The sequence below is a fragment of the Anser cygnoides genome, chromosome 3, assembly GCF_040182565.1.
Source record: "Anser cygnoides isolate HZ-2024a breed goose chromosome 3, Taihu_goose_T2T_genome, whole genome shotgun sequence".
NCBI lineage: Eukaryota > Metazoa > Chordata > Aves > Anseriformes > Anatidae > Anser > Anser cygnoides.
The window spans coordinates 101109400-101130149 of record NC_089875.1 but is presented as its reverse complement, the minus strand read 5'-3'; the positions used below and the strand labels follow the sequence as shown (position 1 = coordinate 101130149).

The window sequence follows — 20750 nt, the reverse complement described above, 5'->3', positions numbered from 1 at the left end:
AGACTTCATTTCATCCAGCATGGTCATACAACAGCTGTATGCCTGAGACTGAGATTTCACGATTCCCTGCAGCTGATCTGTGGTCTGGTGGCTCCTGAGAAGAGCAGCCTTGGTCTGCCTATGTTTGGCCACGCGCTCCCTCCCTCTCTTGTGCCATACATTAGCACTGCTATGATAGACGGCTGACTTGGGTCAGGGGACTGTTCTCACTAAGACTTGATTTTCTTCCTTTTTTAATTTATTTCTGAAGGAAGCAGGTTGCATATGGGCCAACGTCGTTCTCCCATTGCAAATAGTTGAATAGTGCGGTGTGCCACAATGCGTATGATCAGTAGATTGAGGAGATGGTTCTTTCCTTCTGCTTGGTGCAGGTGAGGTGCACCTGGAATGTGTGCTCAGTGTTTGGAGCTCCTTGCTTCAAGAAACATGGGGAGAAGTTGGAGGGGGTCCAGCAAAGGGCCCTCTGGTCAGGGTACTTGGCCTACAAGGAAAATAACTGAGGGAGCTGGGCTAATTTATTCCAGTGGAGGTCCAATAGCAGCCTACAACTGTTTGAAGGAGAATTGCAGAGGTGGTGGATCCAAAGTCTTTTTGGCAGTACCGGGTGATATAACAAGGAAGAAAGGCCACAAACTGCATATTGAAAGGTTCAAGTAGCACAGCAGGAGGTTGATGCAGCATTAATGTAGGCTGCCCACTGAGGTTGCCACTCCATCCTTGGTGGCTTTCAAGACTTGTCTGTCAGAGCCCTGGCTAAGCTGAACTTGTGGTGACAGCAGCCTGTTTCAGTGGGAGGCTGAGGTCTTTCAAGACCTCCAGATATCACTTCCAGTGAAAATTTCTGTCTTGCTATAAATGTTATTGTGAAGACAGAGCTTACATCTAAGACCTGTAACAACATAAAAAAAAATAAAGGAGTGGGTACTTATAAAAAGTGATTTAATTCATGCTAACATAGGTGTCCACAGCAGGTTAGGTGTTTCTTCCCTCTAATTAGAAAAGTCTATAAGGGCTACTTTAGATTTGGAGCATTAATGCTGAGCTACCCATCCTTAGCTTAGGTGCATCTCAGGCTGAGTAATGTCACTTCAGCTGATCGAGCGGTAACTTTTTCCACTGTTGTCATGTCCTTGATTGCTGCCATCCCATCTCAGAAATTTAACTGAGATTTGAAATAAATTTCCAAATTAATACAGGAATTTAGTATTGACCTATCTTCCAGAGAGATCATTTCTATCAAGATGCAGCAACTTCCTTCCAGAGAAAGTCAGTTGAAATAAGTTTCAAGACACATCTTTTTTACAGGATTTTAAAGATTTATGTATTTATGTGTAATGTAAATGTACAAATATCTGAGTGTGATATGCAAGTTTTATATGATTTTTGGGTTAGAAACGTTGGACATAAAATCTTTCAACAATTACCATAGAATAGACTTAATTATTTCCCACATTAAGTACAAATATGTCTTTTAACTGGCATTCATAGTAACAAAACCAGTGTGGTCTTGATTTTTTTTTTCCTCATCCTATGGTGTAGCTATAATCGCTGAGATTTTCAACACAGGCACATGCACACACGGGCTCCGTGGGAAGCAATGCTCCGTACATCCTCCCTGTCATGTTGTTCACGTGCCTAGCACAGGGAGTTGTGTTTCTGTTTGGCGCTCGATCGTATGTGTCAAGCACAACAAAATGGGTATCTAGTCCTCCCCCACAGCAGCAGACTATGGGGAGAGGGGAATTTGTAAGCACAGGATTACTGGTGAATCATCCACGTCCACAAAGTCTGCTTCTTACCAGCGCTGCTGTCAGCTTGCAATGATTCCCTGCCTCTGGAAGGATACAGTGATGAAGTAAAACAAAATCCCCACATGAACTTTCTCCAAGCATGTATATGAGGTAAGAGAAGAAACACCTGGCCTGCCCGCCAACACAGGACCTTAAACAAACACCTGAAAGAAAGCCAAAAAAAGCAGCTGCCCGTCAGGGATAAATGCTGAGAGCTAGCTTTTGGACAACTTTCTGGCACCAGTCTTATCTGTAAGCCTTATTTCGCGGTCAGACTATCTGTCCTGCTCCAGACTGCAGTAGTTCTGTGGCAGTGTATTAAGGGACTTGAGAGCATCCAGAGGACAGCAAAGCTGGTAATAGGGCTGGAAGGCATGTCCTGTGAGGACATGTCCTGTGAGGAGAGGCTGAGGACCCTGGGGTTGCCCAGTCTGGAGAAGAGGAGGCCGAGAGGCGGCCTCGCTGCTCCCTGCAGCTCCCTGAGGAGGGGACGCACAGAGGGAGGTGCCGGTCTCTGCTCCCTGGTCACCGATGGCAGGACGCGAGGGAACGGCACAGAGCTGTGCCAGGGGAGGGTCAGACAGAGCGTTAGGAAAAGTTTCCTTACACTGAGGGTGGTCAAACACTGGAACAGGCTTCCTAGAGAGGTGGCTGATGCCCCAGGCCTGTCAGTGTTCAAGAGGCATTTGGACAGGGCCCTCATGAATATGCTTTACCTTATGGTTAGCTCTGAAGAGGTCAGGCGGTTGGACTTGATGATCTCTGTAGGTCCCTTCCAACTGCACTATTCTATTCAAGTATTGGCACTAAGGTATGTTGGTGGGAAAAGAGGGAAGCTAATAATTTGTGCTGTTGAATGGGGACCTTTGGAAAATGGCATTGAGGGCTGCAAAAAATGTCAAGCAGACTCTTTGGACTGTAGCAAGCCACTGAAGTGGTTGTTAGCAGGACATAGAGGATCAGCAAAAAGCCAGGAGTTCAGAAACCAAGTCTCAGTTTGTTCTTCCTTATCAATCAGGATAATAAAGTGCACATAGACAGGCAGCCCCTCTCAGTCAAACCTCAGAAAGTCTTTGAATTAAAAGTGAAAAAAATCTTCTGAGCTGCTTCCTCTGCATCACTTTGGATTGTGGCAAGTGCATTTTTCATTCAGCCGTGGAAAAAACTGTCCTGTGATATCTGTGACTAAATTTTTTATGCTTTTCGTTGGTGGGTTTTCCCAAGCTTGCCACTGGAGTGTTGTTTGCAGTTTGTCAGTTCTGCTGGGGACACCAATGAGTCTATCAAAAGATCATTCAACTACATGCTTCACAGTGCTGACCTGCATCAAAATTAATTTCTCTTTTTTTTTTTTTTTCAGGCATTTTATACTGTTTTAAAACTGTGATCCACCTAAGAGCAGTAGTAGAGTTGCCTGAATTAACATAACTTTTCTCATTCCTTTCCATCATGTATACTACAGTCTCTGACAGCATTAAAAAGCAACAACTAACATTTTTAAAATAGAGGGAAGATGTAGGGTCAAGGACCATTGCAACAATGGGTTATTTTGTGATAGCCTCTTATCTGTATGGAGGAAGTACTTCTAAATAACTGGCAGTGTTACAGAAGCACTGTAAAGGTCGATCAACTCAGTGTATGCATTTCATATTTTAGTTTCTGGTTTTTTTTTGTTTTGTTTTTTTTGTTTTTCCTTAAAGACAAGATCACAGCTAAAGTCCAATCTTCTATTTGCCATTTGATAGAAAAAAAAATATTAACAGGAGTTAAGGGATTTGTATATAACCAGGAATGTTAAACTGTTTTTTTGCACTGAATTTGTATAAAGATAGATGCACACATAAGTGTGTGTGCGTGTATATGTATTTTTTTCTTCAGCATACTTTTCGCTGTTAGTTGTCATTTTTCATCTGAATCTTAAAATGGAGATTCCAAAGGTTTGTTATTGAAACATGTACTGAACTGTCTTGAACAAGTCTTTTTCTAGCACTATCAGAATTATCTGCCAACTTGGTTACAATCCCTGTGATTTCAGTTGATTCTGGTGTTTGGATTCTAAATAATAACTTTGTTTGTCAGCTTGATATCAACACCTGAAGAAGCTAAATCTCAAGCAAGGGATGCTTTAAATAATTTCATGTCTGTGCAAATATTTGTACATTATGCCAAATAATTGACAACCAACTTCCAAATAGTGATGTATGAATAAAATAATACTTGTAAATTTGGAGACCCTGTGGTTATTAAGATGGAGTTGTATTTTCTTCATTTCTATACTTGAATACTTCGTATAACAGCACATTGACAATTTGACTTATTTCATTTGCTTGTGAGGACTTGGAAGTCTTTTATGACAAAGAAATGTAACAACTTTGTTTCTGTTATTGTCTGCTACCTCCAATGATAGAATATTAGGAGGCTTAAACTTTGAATGGCTGTTGTCACTTCAGTGTTGTACAGCCACAAATACAAAACAAGTCATGTGGAAGCAAAAACTCCTGCTAACTGAATTTGTTCAGCTGGAATCTGTGGAGATGATAGTTACACAAATATAACTAGAGACTTACATAGTTCTATTTAGAAAATTCTTCCAGCAAAAATTCTTCTTTGAAAGTTATATTGCAGCTGTTTAAAAAGAAAAAAAAAAAAAAAGGAAAAAAAAAACAGTTGCTGAAAATAGAAATACATTTTCCATGTTAAATTTGAGTTCCATAAGGTTTGTTTTATTTGAATGTAATTATGATTTCGTAACTCTAGACCACACAGACCTTAAAAACAAGAAATTTTTTCTCTTTTTCTTTGCAGAGTCACAGTGTACACTCTGTGGGGAGCCTGAAGGTGAGCATATTTTACTCTTCATATTTTTCAAAGCAACTAGTGATGAACGCTTGACTCAAATGATACGTGTGTACAATAGAATGGAAATGGTATCTGAATGATGAGAACCAATGAAAGACATTCTTCCTTATGTTAGATACCAAAAATGAATTGAATTAAGCTGAGTAAAGCACAGTACATGCTCCAGGCAGGAAATAACTTAAAGGACAAATATTCCATTAGAGCAAAAACGGAAATATTTACTTCTTATTCTTTTGTGTGTTTGTCAAACTAATCTGGGGTAAGAGACAGTGTGAAGAGACATTTAAGGACACCACTTTGAGGATGGAAAACAAAGAGATTAGGCATAAAAGAGAAATGAGAAAATGTTTATATATTTGATATGGTTTACAGAGAACAGAGAGGCTAACACTTTTTAGCAGGTGAAGTTAATAAATATTGCTTCTGAAATAAGGATAATTAAGCAATAACTGTTATGCAGTGCAAATATATGCCCAAGTGAAGGTGTATGCTCTTTTTTTTTCCAAGTGACTAATTAAATGCCAAGGTGAGACCCACAATTTACCTAAATAAACATTGCAGTAATGAGATTATGATTTTCGAGGTAGGCCATCATCGAAGAAAATCTCTCTGTGTCTCTCTCTCTTTCTCTTTCTCTCTCTCACACACACACATATTGATGCTGTTTTAAAGAAAATGTCAAAAAAAAACTGACCTTAGTTTCAGATCAACCATCTGGAGTCTTTCTAAGAAAAGTAGTCTGGAATAGCAAAAGTAACTGCTGAAGCAAAGTATATTCTTCAAAAAAACATTATAGATTCTGAGCTGTTCCCAAAGAGATTCAGCTTTGTATCTTGAATAGTTTCTGAAACACAGTTTAAACTGTGTTTCTTTAAAAACACAGTTTTTCTAAACTGTAACTTTTTATAAATTTAGTAGGGAGAAGTTAGCAGGGGATGAAGTATAGAAGTGAAAGGCTTTGAGACCTTGCATCTCGTGGAACATAACTCAGTAAATTAAACATCCATTATCATCTTCTCCTTTGTAACCTACTGAAAAAAATAATTGTTTTAGAATTGGTTTTGACTTTGCATTCCTTTTATAAACAGTCAATTCTTGATTAGTTCATGCTCGTTGTCTTTTATTCGATAAATTTATAATAGCACAGATACACATAAGTAAAGTTAAAATAAGACAGGTGTTTATTTGCCTTTCACGAGATATTTCTTCCATGATAGGGTGGTCTAACTTTAATGTTAGACACTGGATTAGTTCTGTTTTCTTGCATGCTATTCTTGCTTTCTAACAAAAATTTGTCTTTCTTTTCATTACTGCACTTTCATAACTATTCAGCATTGCAAACTTTAATAAATGTATAAAGACTGTTAAAAAAGTGAATTCCAGAAAAAATATGTAATAAAAATGTTTAACATTTATGTGACTAAAATCTCACAATCAAAAGATAATTATCTGTATTGCCGTAAGAACAGTTCTCAGGAACATAATGTTTAGTTTTCAGCTGTGTAGAAATGAACTTCCCCAGTGAATGTCTCCTGGATCACCAAACTCTGCACATTGTTGCTGGAATGCTACTTATTAATTCTCTGCCTCAATTTTAAAACATTGACAATGATGTCAGCTTAGATTAGTGACAAGATGTAGAATCTTAAGGTTTTTCTTTGTCACATTAACACAATCTCTAACCTAATGCTGAACATCTGCAGAAGTTTTGTATGTCATTTTGTGATGAAGAAATAGTTGCTCAGTAGATATAATTTCAGTTTTTAGAAGGCAATTCTAAAAGAAATTTTACATCTTTGGTGTATACATGGAAAATTAAGAAAAGAAAAAAAAAACTAAACCTCAAAAAATATAATTTTCCTCTGGAACTATGGTATGGTCTCATAGTAAACTAACTGAGTTGCTAAGAAAACTAGGGAAGAACTCAAAAATCATCTTTTTGAAGTGTTTTACTTGGAATTTATGACTTTTGTCTGTAGCTTTCTTCAGAAATTTGAGATACCCTGGGGCTTGTAGTTTGAATTTTTGATATCTAAGAAATTTTCAAAAATATCAGCTAATCATAGATACCATTTGCCTCCATTTTTTTTCCTTCCTTATTACCTTAAGCGCATTAATTTACTTTAGTATATTAAGATGAATTTTCAAAATAGCAGGACGGATATGACATGGCATAGGCCTCTTCTATTAATTTCCAAAATGTTAAGCAGAGACTCGTTCATGAAATAGCAGGTAGATGTGGAGGAAGTTCCCTGATTTGGAAGAGAGGGAGACAAGACTTCACACCTTACCACATCTGAATTCCTCTGAAGCTGTTTATGCCATTTATTGAAAAAACTACTGGCTGCTAGGGGTGAGTTTCTGAACAGCATCTTCCGCCTTGTATAAGAAAGTTGGTTCCTGCTAGGAGATGTTCTTTGTTCCTCCGCAAGTGAGTGTGACACGTTACAGACACACGTCTGACTGAGTCTTTGTGACAGTCAATGTTAGAAGGACTGGTGTAGTCATGAGATGTTTCAGCACAGTTACTTCCATTAATACTCAAGCAGATGTTGTTTCTGTTCTTCCTAACTCCTGTCGATTATTCACAGAAGTTCACAAAAGGGTTATATTAACAAATATATTTTGCTATATTACCAAAATGGCAAACAAGTTAATTCTGTGACAGCTAAGATTTCGGTAGACCACTCTGTCCTCTCAAAGACTGTGAAAATAGAAGCTTTCTTCCAGACCTGTTTTATATCCTTCACAACTCCAGTAGTGACTGCTCCTATTTGTGGTTCTTTTCTTCAGTATTCTGGTATTCATGGTTCTTTTCTTCACTGCTCAGTATGATTATTCTTTTCCTTTCCTCCTTAAAGATAAATGTGCAGTCCTGTACAATACCAGCATTTTCAACATTTTAATAAAGAATCACCTCTACTGATTCTTTGACAGCACAAGCTTTATCTGGAAAGTGTGGTGTTAAAGAGAAATACCTCTGCATGGAGCCATTTCTAGTTAAGTTTGAGGATTAATACAAATTCCAGTTCTGTCCAGGCTATCACCCGTTTCAGCAGAAGAAAATACTGATAATGATTCATCTTGCCTTAGGAAATCTTTAAAGCTAGTGGAAACTAGAAGCTATAGGTTGCTGGATTCATGTAAAACGTCATTGTATGCTCTGCTTCTACTTAGACACTTCTGTCCTAAATCTAGGAAGAGCATGGAAAAATATTTTTCTCCAAGTATCTGCTGCTGGCAATCACGGAGGACAGAACACTGGGAGCACTGGCCTTTGATCTGACCCTGTTAATGTTCTTACAGGCTTGTCTTCTTATCAGTTTGAGTTTAAAGAATAGTGGTTCTGAATGGATTTTTTTTTTTTTTGATAGCCGTGGAAGAGAAAACCTGTGTTAACTTTGCTGTAGGTATTAAGCTTTCTCCACTGTTACTGTGATGGTGATAGCACTTTCCAATTTATTTAGAAGTATTACATGATGTAAATGAGCTTCTCTGTGTAGAAGCTCCTGATGCATTATGAAAGTTATAGAATACTCTGAGCAATTATGCAAAGGCTGTGGAGTAGGTAGTAGGCAGTTCAACCTATTGTTCTCTCTGTTATCTGGTACCTCTTGATCTTGCAGTCTACATACAGGCTGTAATATGCATATCTCATTCTACTGCACATATAATCTGGCAAATATCCTTTCAATTCCACAGCACTTAGTAATCAAGTCTAGCTCTCCAAAAAGATACTGGTATACACAAAGGCTATGAGTAACAGTACTTCTGTACTTTACTGTGATCTGCTTTAAAAGCATAGAAAGAAGACAACTTTCATTATGAACAGTTCAGTGAAGACGTCTAATTAAGATGGTAGTTAAAGAAAAACAAAATATTCGTATTTGTAAGGAATGAGATGGAGAGTACAATGCAGTACATTAAAGCACCACTTGTGCACATTAGAAGTACCCTATCCTGAAATACTGAGCTGAATCATTGCTGTCGTCCCCCCCGCCCCCCCAACAGAAAAGAATATAGCAAAGAGATTAGGAATCTAGATATAGTAAACTTGGTAAAATATGTGAGGAGCAGTCCCATGTGAATGAACATCAAGATGGTTTGCTCTGTGTAATTTAGAGAAAGTACCATTAAAAGAAAGCAAAATACACCTACTGCATGTTTCTGATAAATGATGCATCCGTCTTCCATGGGATCATGAAAACCATGCGTTCCAGTTTTGTAATATATCCTGAGCAAGAAAATATTCAAAAGCAGAACAAGTATAATTTAGAAAGACAAATACAGCTGTGGAACTTGCTGCCACAATGTGACTTCTGAGATTGACTTCAAGATCAGTTAGCACTGGATGTTTCAGTGAACAGTAAGAACATTCCTATGGATCTGGGATAGGAAGAAGTCTCATTATTATCAGTAATGGTTTTATACAAACAAAATAACTTCTCTTTTAATAGGTAAAGGATATGCTTCCCCTAGGGGTAGGTTATTGTTTCATAAGCCATTTATTCATCTCTGGTTTTGATTAATTTGTGAGTGACTGTAGCCAGAAACTGAATGCCCTACTGGGCCTGCTTCACTGTGGAAATTTTTATATCACTTCTATGAAAGGCTTGTGAGTTTCTGAAAGCCAGCCTCTGGAGAATGAACTGGAAAGATTCCCCCTTTCCTACATCATCTCGATGAGTGGGTCTTCTTAGGTATGTTCATGCTGTGAGGCAGCTGTTTATCCAGAGGATATATATTGACTTGCTGCAGTTGTCTCAACACGTGCTAAGGTTTCCACCAAAGGATACAAGGATGTTCAGAGAGGTCTTGCTCTGACATGAGAAGAGGAGACAGTCTTTGCACCTACCACAGGACCAGACCAATATAGTGCTGCATGTATTGCACACATTGTGTGTGTGAAAAGCCAATGATATCAGGGCAGATAGACTGTGATGTTCTTAGTATTTCCATCCTTTGTGACCAAAGTGGCAGCCAGAACTGGAGTCTTACACATTATCCCAGCTTAGAGGAGCTAACAATGAAGTTAGGGATTGCTTAACAGTCTCCCGTAGGCTTGCAAGGAATTAGGAAGTCCTGGGCAAAGAAGGGTTCAAAGCAGGAGAAATTTTCTTTCCCACAAGTAACCATCTTCTCATATTTAACACTGTAGATCCAAAGCATGTTTTTGCAAAGCTCTCCTAAGAGAGAATCTATATACTGGCAAACTCTGTCAGGCACTTCCTGGTGCTTTGACTTCTTCCTTTCTCCTGTATGCTCTTAACCTTCAACAGTTTTCCTAGGAGTATGTCCGGATAGTTCAGATTATTCCTCAGTGTCTTACATGCGTTCTGGGCTGTGGTGTGCACCTAGAGTTTGAAGTAAGGTCTCCCGTTATTTCTTGCAATTAACCAACACAAGAAGTCACTGCTAGACTTACTGGCTTCAAGCTTGTGATACCAACCCTAGAACCCTTTCTGTCAAATGATAAAATAAGTGTTCCATGTAACAGGACAGTCTAGACCTATTTCTTGATTCATCTCAAAATGAATATTATTTTTTTTCTGTATGCTTTTTCTTTTAAGTTAACCAGTTAATAGTTTAAACAGCCAGTGCATAGATAATGCATGACTCCTCTTTAGGACAAAAATAAGTAAATTCAAGTATCAGGAGCTTAAGATTGCCTTTTGCTGTTGATTTATGTTTTCAAATTAAGATGTCAACATCTTAGTTTCAATCAACATTTTCTGTTGGTGAGAAGAAATGAGTTTGTGTAAAATTTGTAGCAGTTACAAGAATGCTAGGGAGTGTGTGACTCATTTACCCATACAAAAGTTTATGTCAATTAAATATATAAGGCTTTTTAATATGATTAAAAGTTGAGGATGCAATTAAGTAATTATTTTTAGTAAAAGATTTTTTAATGTTTATTATTAAAACAAAGGGTACTGTTGTATTGAGTGAATTTGCTCAGAAGATGTATAAATTATTCAGTGGAATTTGGGAAATACAAGAACTTTAACTTTTGATTGTAAATAATTGACAGGAACAAGAAAAACCTCTTTCTTTAGTGAAGGAAAACTTGGCTTTTTAGGATATGTACATGCAAATGTCAGTATCAGAGTGGTGGATTTGTTTCAGGTACTGCCAGCTTTGGTGCCATCTGTATTCTGGTTAATTCTAGTGTATTGGAGATTGAGGGGAAATAAATCTGGTTTGTTTGTTTGTTTGTTTGTTTTTTCTTAAGATAAAGAATTCTGGCCAGTAGGCAGTTCAGAAAAGTATCTTAAAATTGGTGATACATCTTAATATTGACAGTGCTCCATCTGGGTAGTTCTGGCTCCAAATATAAACATTTCCCTTGGTATCTAGTGGAAAACTGTTACAGGCATATTAATAACTCCAGAGAATTTTGCTAATCTTCATTCCACTAATCTTAGCATTCAGTAATCCACACTGAAAACTGGCAGTTTTACCAATGTTAGCAATGACTTTCGAGAGTCCTGTACTCTTTAACATTTTTATAGTTGTGTTGTATTTATTGGACCAACAATTATTAGTAACAAAACCTGAATTTTTTACTGGAAGCAAATTATGTTTCACAACACATAATCCTGACATTTTTAAGGAAACATAAAATCCACTTTGCCTAATTTTAGTATTTTTGTTTACATATTAATTATAAAAATATTTCATATTATTTGTTTAAATTAGAGTTTCTTTTTCTGTATATGTACCATTAAAATAGATATATAGATAAATGTTCCTGCTCTCAACCTAATAATAATTCATAGTTATTACTTGAATAGATTGATATAATTCCACCTTTATTATGTCCTGTATGAAAGATTTTACAAAAATACAAAGTCATGGTCTTAAAGTGAATTTTGCTTTGATCCATTTGCATGCCAGCTCCTTGGTTTTCAGGAACAGTCACATTTGTATGCCTGTGTGAGCTTCACTGCTAACATTTTAATAATAGGTTCTGGTAAAATCTCTGACTGTATAAAACTCACTCCTGATCAGAGTATGGCTGATATAGCTGTCTTTTATTTTTAATGCTTTAGCTACCTCTCTCAAAGCAGAGTAGTTTGATTTTTCATCTTCATGGAAACCTTTTCAAGTTGCATAGAAATGTATTGCTATCATTCTACATTGTGTAGTCTGTAGATATTAAATCTTTTTTTACTCGTAGAGCAAAAGGAAATATGCAAGTTATGCTAGACATTTTTTACAATAAAATGATCTGCAAAATCTGGAGAATGTACGAACCTAAATATCTTTCAATCTCTTTCTAACTAGGCTAATGTGTCTGATTTTACTCATTAATTTCTTTAGGATAACAAGTTGTAGTATATTCACAATGTGTATTATGCTTAAAGTATGCTAAATTTAAATATAAAACAAAGAGTTGAGATGTGTATCATGATTTTTAGGAAAGACTGAAGTCAGGAATGGGATATTTAAAGGACTAGAACCTATATAAGCCAGCTGTGAGGTATGATGGTCTCAATTTTTATATGTTTCTTTAATGGAGCATTTTGTAGTAACTTAAGAACAAAGTTTTAAAATAAAAGGAAAAAGTTCTCAGGTTTCTTTTAAGAAAATAAATTATTTTCTTTAAAAAGTGTTTTTGAGGCCTTCATTTGTCATTTATATTTCAAATAAATTAAATTCATTTTTCAGTGTTTTATTCTTTCTTGTATGTATGTGAAACAGCTGTACTCAAAACAGCATGGTTGTCCTTGTTTTCTTTTCATCTACCAATTCACTCTCCTGGGTTGTGCAAACAAACAAACAAACAAACAAAAAAAACACTGATTTAATTTGGACAAATATGATGTAATCCCAAATGCAGAAAGTATTATCTGTACATTCATTTTACATTGTTGTGATTAAAAAACAAAACAAAAGCAAACACAAGAATCATCTCATCTTTCCTGCTCCATTATGAATGAATAAATGGAAAGCTCATTTGATTTCTGTGTGGGAAGAGCTGGTCTCAAAGGTTATTGTCAGTGCACGCTTTAGGTTGCATGCAGCATTAGTAACGTGAATATTCCCTCTGATAGCAGTGAATGAAGTTACACGTGTTTTTTAGTCCTATAGAGGTCAGAGCATTTGCAGGAATAGGAACCAATATAAGCAAAGTGAATGCAGCATAGAAAATGCTAATATTTTAAATTAGCCTTGTAAGAGAATTATATATGTGTATAATATACATGTGGGTTTTTTTTGTTTGTTTGTTTTCATTGTTCTTATTTTGCTAACTGTTTAGCATGTTTTTATATTAAATGACATGCCCTGTTTGGAGCGGTCGTTGTTGTATGTCAGATGTGTTTGCTGTATGTTAATTTCTGCCGTAGCACATTTCTCTTAAGGATGTTATTTTGGAATGACGTATCATAAATGACAGCATTTATCTCATATAGTTTGAACTGTCTGTGTTTGACAATGATTTGCTTTCCCTTAGCATCTAATTTTTATGCTCTGCAATGCTTAGGGTTTGTGTATTTATTTAACTGTAATACTCCTTTGTACATATACATAGCTGACCTCTTCAAATTGAGCAGCGATGTCTCCTGAATATTGCATGCAGCTTTTAGCTTACTTTATGTTGTAAAAAGATTCTTTTGTGTCTTTGTAGGATAAGAAATGTGATGGATTTTTACCAATGCATAAGTTTGTTTGTTTGTTTATAAAGGAGACATATTTCAATATTAATTTCTTATTTAAGTCACTCAGGACTTGACTGAGTAGACATGAAGCAGCAGATGTTACTGGTCAACTTTAAATTCTACACTGGATAAGTTGGGGAGGATAGATTGCAAGATTGATTTGATGTTCACCAAATCACTCCCTGGATCTGTTCTTAGTCCCAAACTCAGGGCATGCTCACATGGTCAGTCTGGCCTCTGCAGACAACTGGTTTGTAAGGAAAGCGAGACCTGCCTTAGCGTGCAGCTCAAAATCTAGCAGATTGAAGAACCTTGTGCTACAGTGGAATCATCAATATATCTTCCTTCTTCTAGTGAAGCCAGTTCTAGCAGTTGAATACCAGGGAGATGCAAAAGTGCTGTATAGTATCAAGGGATCTTCTGTATGCAAAATTAAGTTACAATTTCTCATTGTTAAATTCTTCTGGGTAAGGGGAAAAACCTTGTTAAGAATCAAATGTTGTAAGGTTTGAGAAGTACAGTTGTAATAAAAAAGCAAAGAAAAACTTCCTTCCCTATCACCATACACAGTGACCTTCAAGCCTGAATATTTCCTATCCATCTTTAGAAACCCATACCCAAATAAATTATATGATTATAATTGCACTCATGTATGCATTTCATTCTGACGGAGCAGATCATGACTGATTTTTTTCTTTGATTCTGGGTCATCAATCTGAAAAGTCAACAAACAGTCTGCTAGGAAAAGGAATCCTTTCCTTAAGCCAAAAACTGCATTAATTTAAATGAGACTTCCATGCAGAAGGAACACTGACTTCTCCTAGAGTGTGTTTGCATAAATCTTAGATAACTTCTGGCAACACTCACCTCAGTGATGTATGAAAATCCTGAGTTCTTATCCTGTGCAGAGCTACAACTGATATTAATGGAAGTATTATGTAGGAAAAGGCCAAGGACTTTCACAGCAAAGAACTTCAAGCAGAATGACTTAGCCTTCTGTACCTAATGATTATTTTCCATCAGGTTTCATCACAGGTTTAGTCACTGGAATGGCCATACACCTTATAAAATATTAAAGCCAACATTTGTCTGTAATAATAAGTGACAAAAAACAGCTTTGGATATGTAGTTGGAAATACTTTCTTGTATCTGCTGACTGAATCGCCATGAAAATAATGAATAACATGATGGCAACAGCTGTATTAGTAACAATTAGCTTGTACAATTGAATGTTAGGCAAGCTCTTCAGCGCTTGACTCTGAAAAAGATTTCCATAAAATCTTCGTATTGTTCCAGTTTCTTAAAAACTTGATTTCTATGGCATTGTTCCGGTTTCTTAAAAACTTGATTTCTATGGTATTGTTCCAGTTTCTTAAAAACTTGATTTCCAGGTGTATCAAGAGGCACCTCCACAGTGAATTCCTACCCCAGTGCTGGTTTTACAGGTTTTAACCCCACACAATAGAACTGAAACATGAGTCAGTGTGGGTTCTTTTCTCACAACTTATTTGCCTCAGTGATGCAAATTAATAACCTTTTCTTTTCTTTCTTTTTTTTTTTTATCCCTTTTTAGAATGGACTAGTTTTTTAATTAGAAAGTTCTAGTGTTGCAGTCAGTTTCACTAATGCCCATTATCAGCTTCCTTTATGAGATGAACTACTTATTAAAACCTGGAAATCATTTATCTTTCAGAATATGTAGGGATAGTAAGCTCTTGGGGTTTCTGTTTTTTAAGGATTGCATTTTCATTAAGCCATTGCATTTTTTGACTGTTAAGTATAACATGGCAGTGTCCTTTTTGAGAACTGAATGTCTGTGTTTGCAAACCAGATTCCATTCTGGAAAGAAGCTTCTCTTTACAGTGCTTCTCAACTGACATAAAAGAGTTAGTGTTGATATAATTCCGTTTTAACAGGCTTTGACGTGCTTTAACAAGAGAATCCAGAACTAGTAATGGAACAACGTTCTTGTACATTATTGTAAATTATGGATTTCATGAACTGAAATAAGGATCTAAATTGACTTTAAGACATTTCTGTGTGGTCATGAACTGAAGTATAGAGCCTGTACTTTTGCCTTTTTCTCTTCAGCTCATCATACTGATATAGAAGAAAATGAATTCCCATAGTACCAACAAAGAACACGTGGGTGTTTTCTTCTTCCTGTTGTTTTCCTTTGTATTTACTGTATAGAAATTGCTTTAAAAATAGTTTTGTGCTAGAGATACTGATTTTCACTTTCCTGGCAGTGGTGAAGCAGCTTATTAAGGGATTGTTTAACCACTTCAATATTTGCCTTGTATCCCAGAAACAGCACAGAGATGCTGGAGTATATTCTTGAAGCTATGCCAAACTATTCTGCTGTTTTTGGCCTATGTTAGCATGCTAGGCACTTTAAGATCAAGAAAAGTCCATGAAGTTCCAATTCTGTCCTTTTAGCTCAATCTGATTCTTGAAACTGTAAGGTTTATGTGTGTATTATGTTTTCTAGCTAGCCAGCTGCTGAGAGTTTACAGCCAGCCTGGGAGAGGATTTCTTGGAATGATTTATTTCATATTGTAAAAACGGTCATAGAAAAGAACATGTTATGACCGTCTCTTCCATTAGAAATTCTTTGAGGGCATCACTATGTAACTTAGCAATTCTGCTTGATACCAGAGGTTCTCTGGTCTTGTTTATACTTGGTATTTCTAAACGTCTCTGTATTGATCTAAAACCTTAAAAAAGGTAACAGAAAAAAATATTTCTTTATACAGAAGACTAAAAATGGAGGTCTGCTAAGTTTCAACAATCAGAGACTTAATAGTAGCACCCACAGACCAAGACATACTGCCGAGGATAAACTCAGTTTTGAAATACGCATTCCACATGTTTGGTAAATAACCAACAGAATAACTGGCTGATGGAGAACTTCAGGAAACGAAGGGATCAAATTTAGCTTAACAAAGGAGAAGCCACCACTGTGAAGTAGAAGTGAGGTTTTAGATGTGCCTGCATTTGTGCTCTATTCCCTGCACTATCCTTCCTATAGATCAGCCTTTGAATATAAAGACATATAAAGACGTTTGTAAGCTGTTGGTTACTTTATAGTAAGTTTTAGCTAGACATTGACAAATTATTCATTCCAGCTCACAGGGGAAGGAAGTAGGTAATTTGTTACTGTCTCCAAGAATGATGGAGATAACAGAAGAATTGGAGGAGGATCCAAAGTGGGACATTGACAGAAGCAGAAACAAAATACAGTCCTAGCTGACTGTGTAATCAGCTGCTATCCCAGCTGACATGTCACAGGGTATTGTGATCAAAGTACACTTACTACTTGGCTCTAAATAACTAGCATTTTGTAGCAAACCTGAATTATACCCACAACTGAAAATTAGATTACCTATTAACATTTGAAGAGTTGTATTTTCAGTTGAATATTCAAAAAGAACAAACTCTAGAGACATAAATAAATTACTTAAAATTAAAAAGAGATAGTGAAGTTCCATATTGTGTTTTGGGGCACTGCTTCTGGTCCATTGTTAAATATATATCATTATAGCTAAAGAAAATAAAAGATTACAGTCACTCTTATAAGACATTCAGTATTTCTGTTTTGTTAGAGGGTATTTCCTCCAAAAAAAAAAAAAAAAACTTCTGCCAGAGAATTAAGTGGTTCCAACTGAGAACTAGAAAAAAGAAATCAGCATTTGGATGGCTTTTAAAGTTTAAACACTATGGTAGTAAACAGTGCAATTAAACACTGCAATTTATTACTGAAAAATATTTAGGAATCCCAAACAAAGATATTTTGTGGGTTTATAGCCTGATTTGCTAACAAGGGTTCTTTCGGAAAACGTGCAAATTGTTGTTTTTGTTTGTTTGTTTTGTTTTGTTTTTTAATCCGAATATATTAAAAGGTCAATGCTCAATCTTAAGCTATTGCTAATTGGCAGTGATTACATCACACAATGCTGTGCTATTCAATAGGCTGACAATGATCACAGGAGGCTCTGAGATTGAAGCTGATAGATATAGCTAGTTTTAGATACCAAATGTGTATGCACTGGTCAGGATTTTGTGCTTCTGTTGTATTTGTTGGTTACTAAATTACCAATTTCAAATAATGTCTAAGATGTTTTGGTTGAGTTCACAGAGACCCACTTAATAAACTGTATGATCTAAAAATGGATCAAATGTACAGAGAAGCCAAAATAAATTTGTGAAGTGAAAGTGACACTATTTAGCAGAAGCAACACTTCAATGTAATTTGAAGAAATGAATGATAATTGTTTTCACACTAAAATGTGGGAACACAGCAGGGCAATTCCAAGAAGTACCAGGATCTTTCTCCCTTACTGGCTTAGAAATAGATAAATGCATTGTAATATTCACAGCTTTGATGTTCTCTTCAACTCACCAACTCCTTATAGAACATTTTTCACTCTGTGGTAAACATCTCTCCTGTCTCACCGTGAATTTAGAGCCCTAAATTCCCACACCGTTCCTTCTGGTTCCTTGCAGCATAATGTATCATACTCTATTTACTGTTAATATATGCACAGTAGAGGATTTTGTTTCTTGTTTAAACAGGTAAATACATTGATTAATAAATACTGCATAATTTATTGGAGAGGTAATATGCGGTGATAAGTTAAGCTTCCCAGCAGTACAGAGCTTTTGCCAAGCTTCTAGTGTATGCCTTGTCTTTCCAACTGAAATTTCCGCGAAGTAAAATTGATACAGCATCTCTCCTCACTTGAGGCAAATAACTATAATTAATGTTAAAGAGGTGAACCAAAATTTTAGGTGGAGTTTCACTTTGAAAAAAAAGATCAGACTTGTTGAAAAGAAAACTTTTCATGGAAATGTGGGAATTCAGATGACTGTGTGCTTACTAATGTTTCGTAAAATAAATTTACTCAGTAGTTGATTGACAAGCTTGCATTCAGATGTGAGAGACCCTTCAGTCCCCACGTAATTCAGAAAAGTGACACTGAAGCTGAGAGCCCAACTTCCAGATGAATGCCTTGGTCTGTATTATAGCCTCATGTAGAACAGGTCTCTTCTGTGACTGCCCTATCCAGTGGCCTATATAATCAATCTTTCTTTCTTTGAGACAGTAGATGGTTGTTTATCCATAATGGTGCAAGAGAACTGGATAAACACATAACCAAAAACAGAAACAAAACTCAGTTGACCTCTTGTGATGCCATTTGTAAGGAATATAAATGAAACTAAGAAATTGCATGGAGATGAGCTCTGCTTCAGTGAGTTATTCTATTTTCATAGCAAAAACTAAACAATTTGAAGCTATTATTCACATTTTTCCAATTTAACAAATGTTATTGTGGATAATCATAACTAAAGTGTGGCCTCTTGGTATATATCCCAATACGTTTAGGAGACATTTGTTGGAAGATAACATTTCAGAGACACCAAGGAATGGATTACTAGGGGTAATGTCTCGGTATTTACAAAGGCAATTTTGCTGCATCTTGTTTGGAATAGTTAAAGGAGAAGCTAGTTGCTAGTTGCCATTAGGTTTGTGGATGAAGTTTATGATGGTGATTTCAACCTGTATGCTTTGGATTCTCCTTACTGACAGGCAGCTTTCATTTGTGTGTGACACTGAAGCCACTGTGCGCACTGAGGGGCTTGAATATACAGCCCTGGCTAAGGGGATGGGACTAATTAGTCCCATTGATCACCACACTAGCCTTGCCATATCCTACCATTCATCAGTTCCCAAGGGTTAATTTCGAACTCAGTCTAGAACAAGTGCCCTCCTACAACGACTGACTAATCCAAGCCTGACCATTTAATGTCTGATTTTGTGTTTTCAATGCATTTGAGAAACCATAAGAGAAGATAGTACTCTGTTCTTCAGCATGCTTTGTTTACTCTCAGTTTGTGTCTCTTACCATTTTGGTGAAACAGCCTTGATCCTCAAAACACATCTGGGTGTTTACATCAAGTAACAAAGGTAAGCTCAAAGATCTGCTGCCTGCGTGCAGATCATAGAGTAGGTTGTTTTTAGTTTTGTTTTTTATGAGCAAAGAAAAAAAAAAGGTGTTAATGCAAAGAAGTAAATTTTATAATTAAACATATAAAAGAATTAAACATAATCCTGAAACAGAACAAGCAGAACATCTCAGTTTCTTAGGTAAGTTTGACACCCAAATCCATTTCTGTATTTTCTTTCTTTTATCAAACTCATGTACAAAAGAAGGCTGACTAAGTCCACAGATGGTTTCCCTCTCTTCCTTCAGTGATTTCCTGTATATCTTATTTCTACCAAGTAAACTTGTAAAAGTTTAAATCAAATAACAGAATGTTAACACTTACTGCTTTGATTACTAACTGTTGTTTTTTTTTTACAGTGTTGTATACTTAAGGGACAAAATAGCTGGAAAGGTAGACAGGGAGGAAACTTACCACAAAACAAATAATAAATTAAGACCAATATATAGTTCTTCTCTCTTGTATAGAAAAGTGTCAAATATTTTGAAAAATAATTCAAATCGTTCTCTACTTCCGCTGCTTCCTCTCCCTAAATGTCCATGAATTGCAGTCATAACAACACCACGAATGTCATAGGCTTGTAAGTACGATGCTTGACAGAATTGCCCTGGAGGTTCAATTACTTGGGTGTGTGATGATGAATGAAAACTGCTGCGGCTCTCAGAAGATCTGCAACAGACTGGCAATTGTTTGATCAACTGTGGCATCCCTATTAAAGGTCTGGTGGGACTGAAGTGTTTCAGTAGTTACAGAATACAGGCATGTCAGAGCTTTGGCCATTCCCAAAGCACAGCAATGCTGTGAAGGAGGCAAAAAAAGCTCACTTGCAGAATTACAGCTGAAGTGCTCTGTATCTGGAATGCATATATAACCCTAAGAATAAATATTTCAGTAGCTGAGGATAAGCAAACTGCCTACTGACACCTTTACTAGAGGAAGGTGATAAAAATCTATTCTTGGAGAAAATCCAGAACTAAAGAGGTAAAACAAAACAAAACAAACAAAACAAGAGAGGAAGGCAATGCCATGGAAGCGGCAAAAATATTGCTGATGCAGTATTATCTAGCAGCTGGGCTTGTGAGTTCGTTAAAAGATTATTATCACAAGACACAAGTGCATTTGACTGTTGACCTGTCAGTTTCCATGAAGAAACTGAAAACAAATTCTCAGCAGGATCTCAGGAGATATTCTGAAGTACACATTTGTAAGGTCTTGAACAGTACATGCAATTTTACATATAAAATTCAACTGTGAAATTGCTGGTTAGTGTCAGGGAAGAAAGGTTAATACGTTATTTATTTAGGTGTCTATTCAGCTGGGCAATTGAGCACATGCTTTTTCTTAAGCAGTCACGTTTAAACATTTCATTACATTTCAACAATAAGCAATTTAAGCCCATGCTGTCTTTTTTGTTGAATGAGGTATATTTGAT

The 20750-nt window shown here is 36.4% G+C and overlaps 1 protein-coding gene across 19 annotated transcripts in view; it reads left to right on the top strand.

The window, feature by feature from the left end:
- The window catches only part of DLGAP2 (DLG associated protein 2), a 467238-nt gene that overhangs the window by 216406 nt on the left and 230082 nt on the right, over positions 1-20750 (top strand). For all 19 annotated transcript variants that reach the window (XM_066994829.1, XM_066994827.1, XM_066994828.1 and 16 more), the window contains one exon: positions 4596-4628. In XM_066994829.1, the coding sequence (XP_066850930.1) occupies positions 4596-4628 (33 nt within the window). The remainder of the gene's footprint in view (positions 1-4595; positions 4629-20750) is intronic.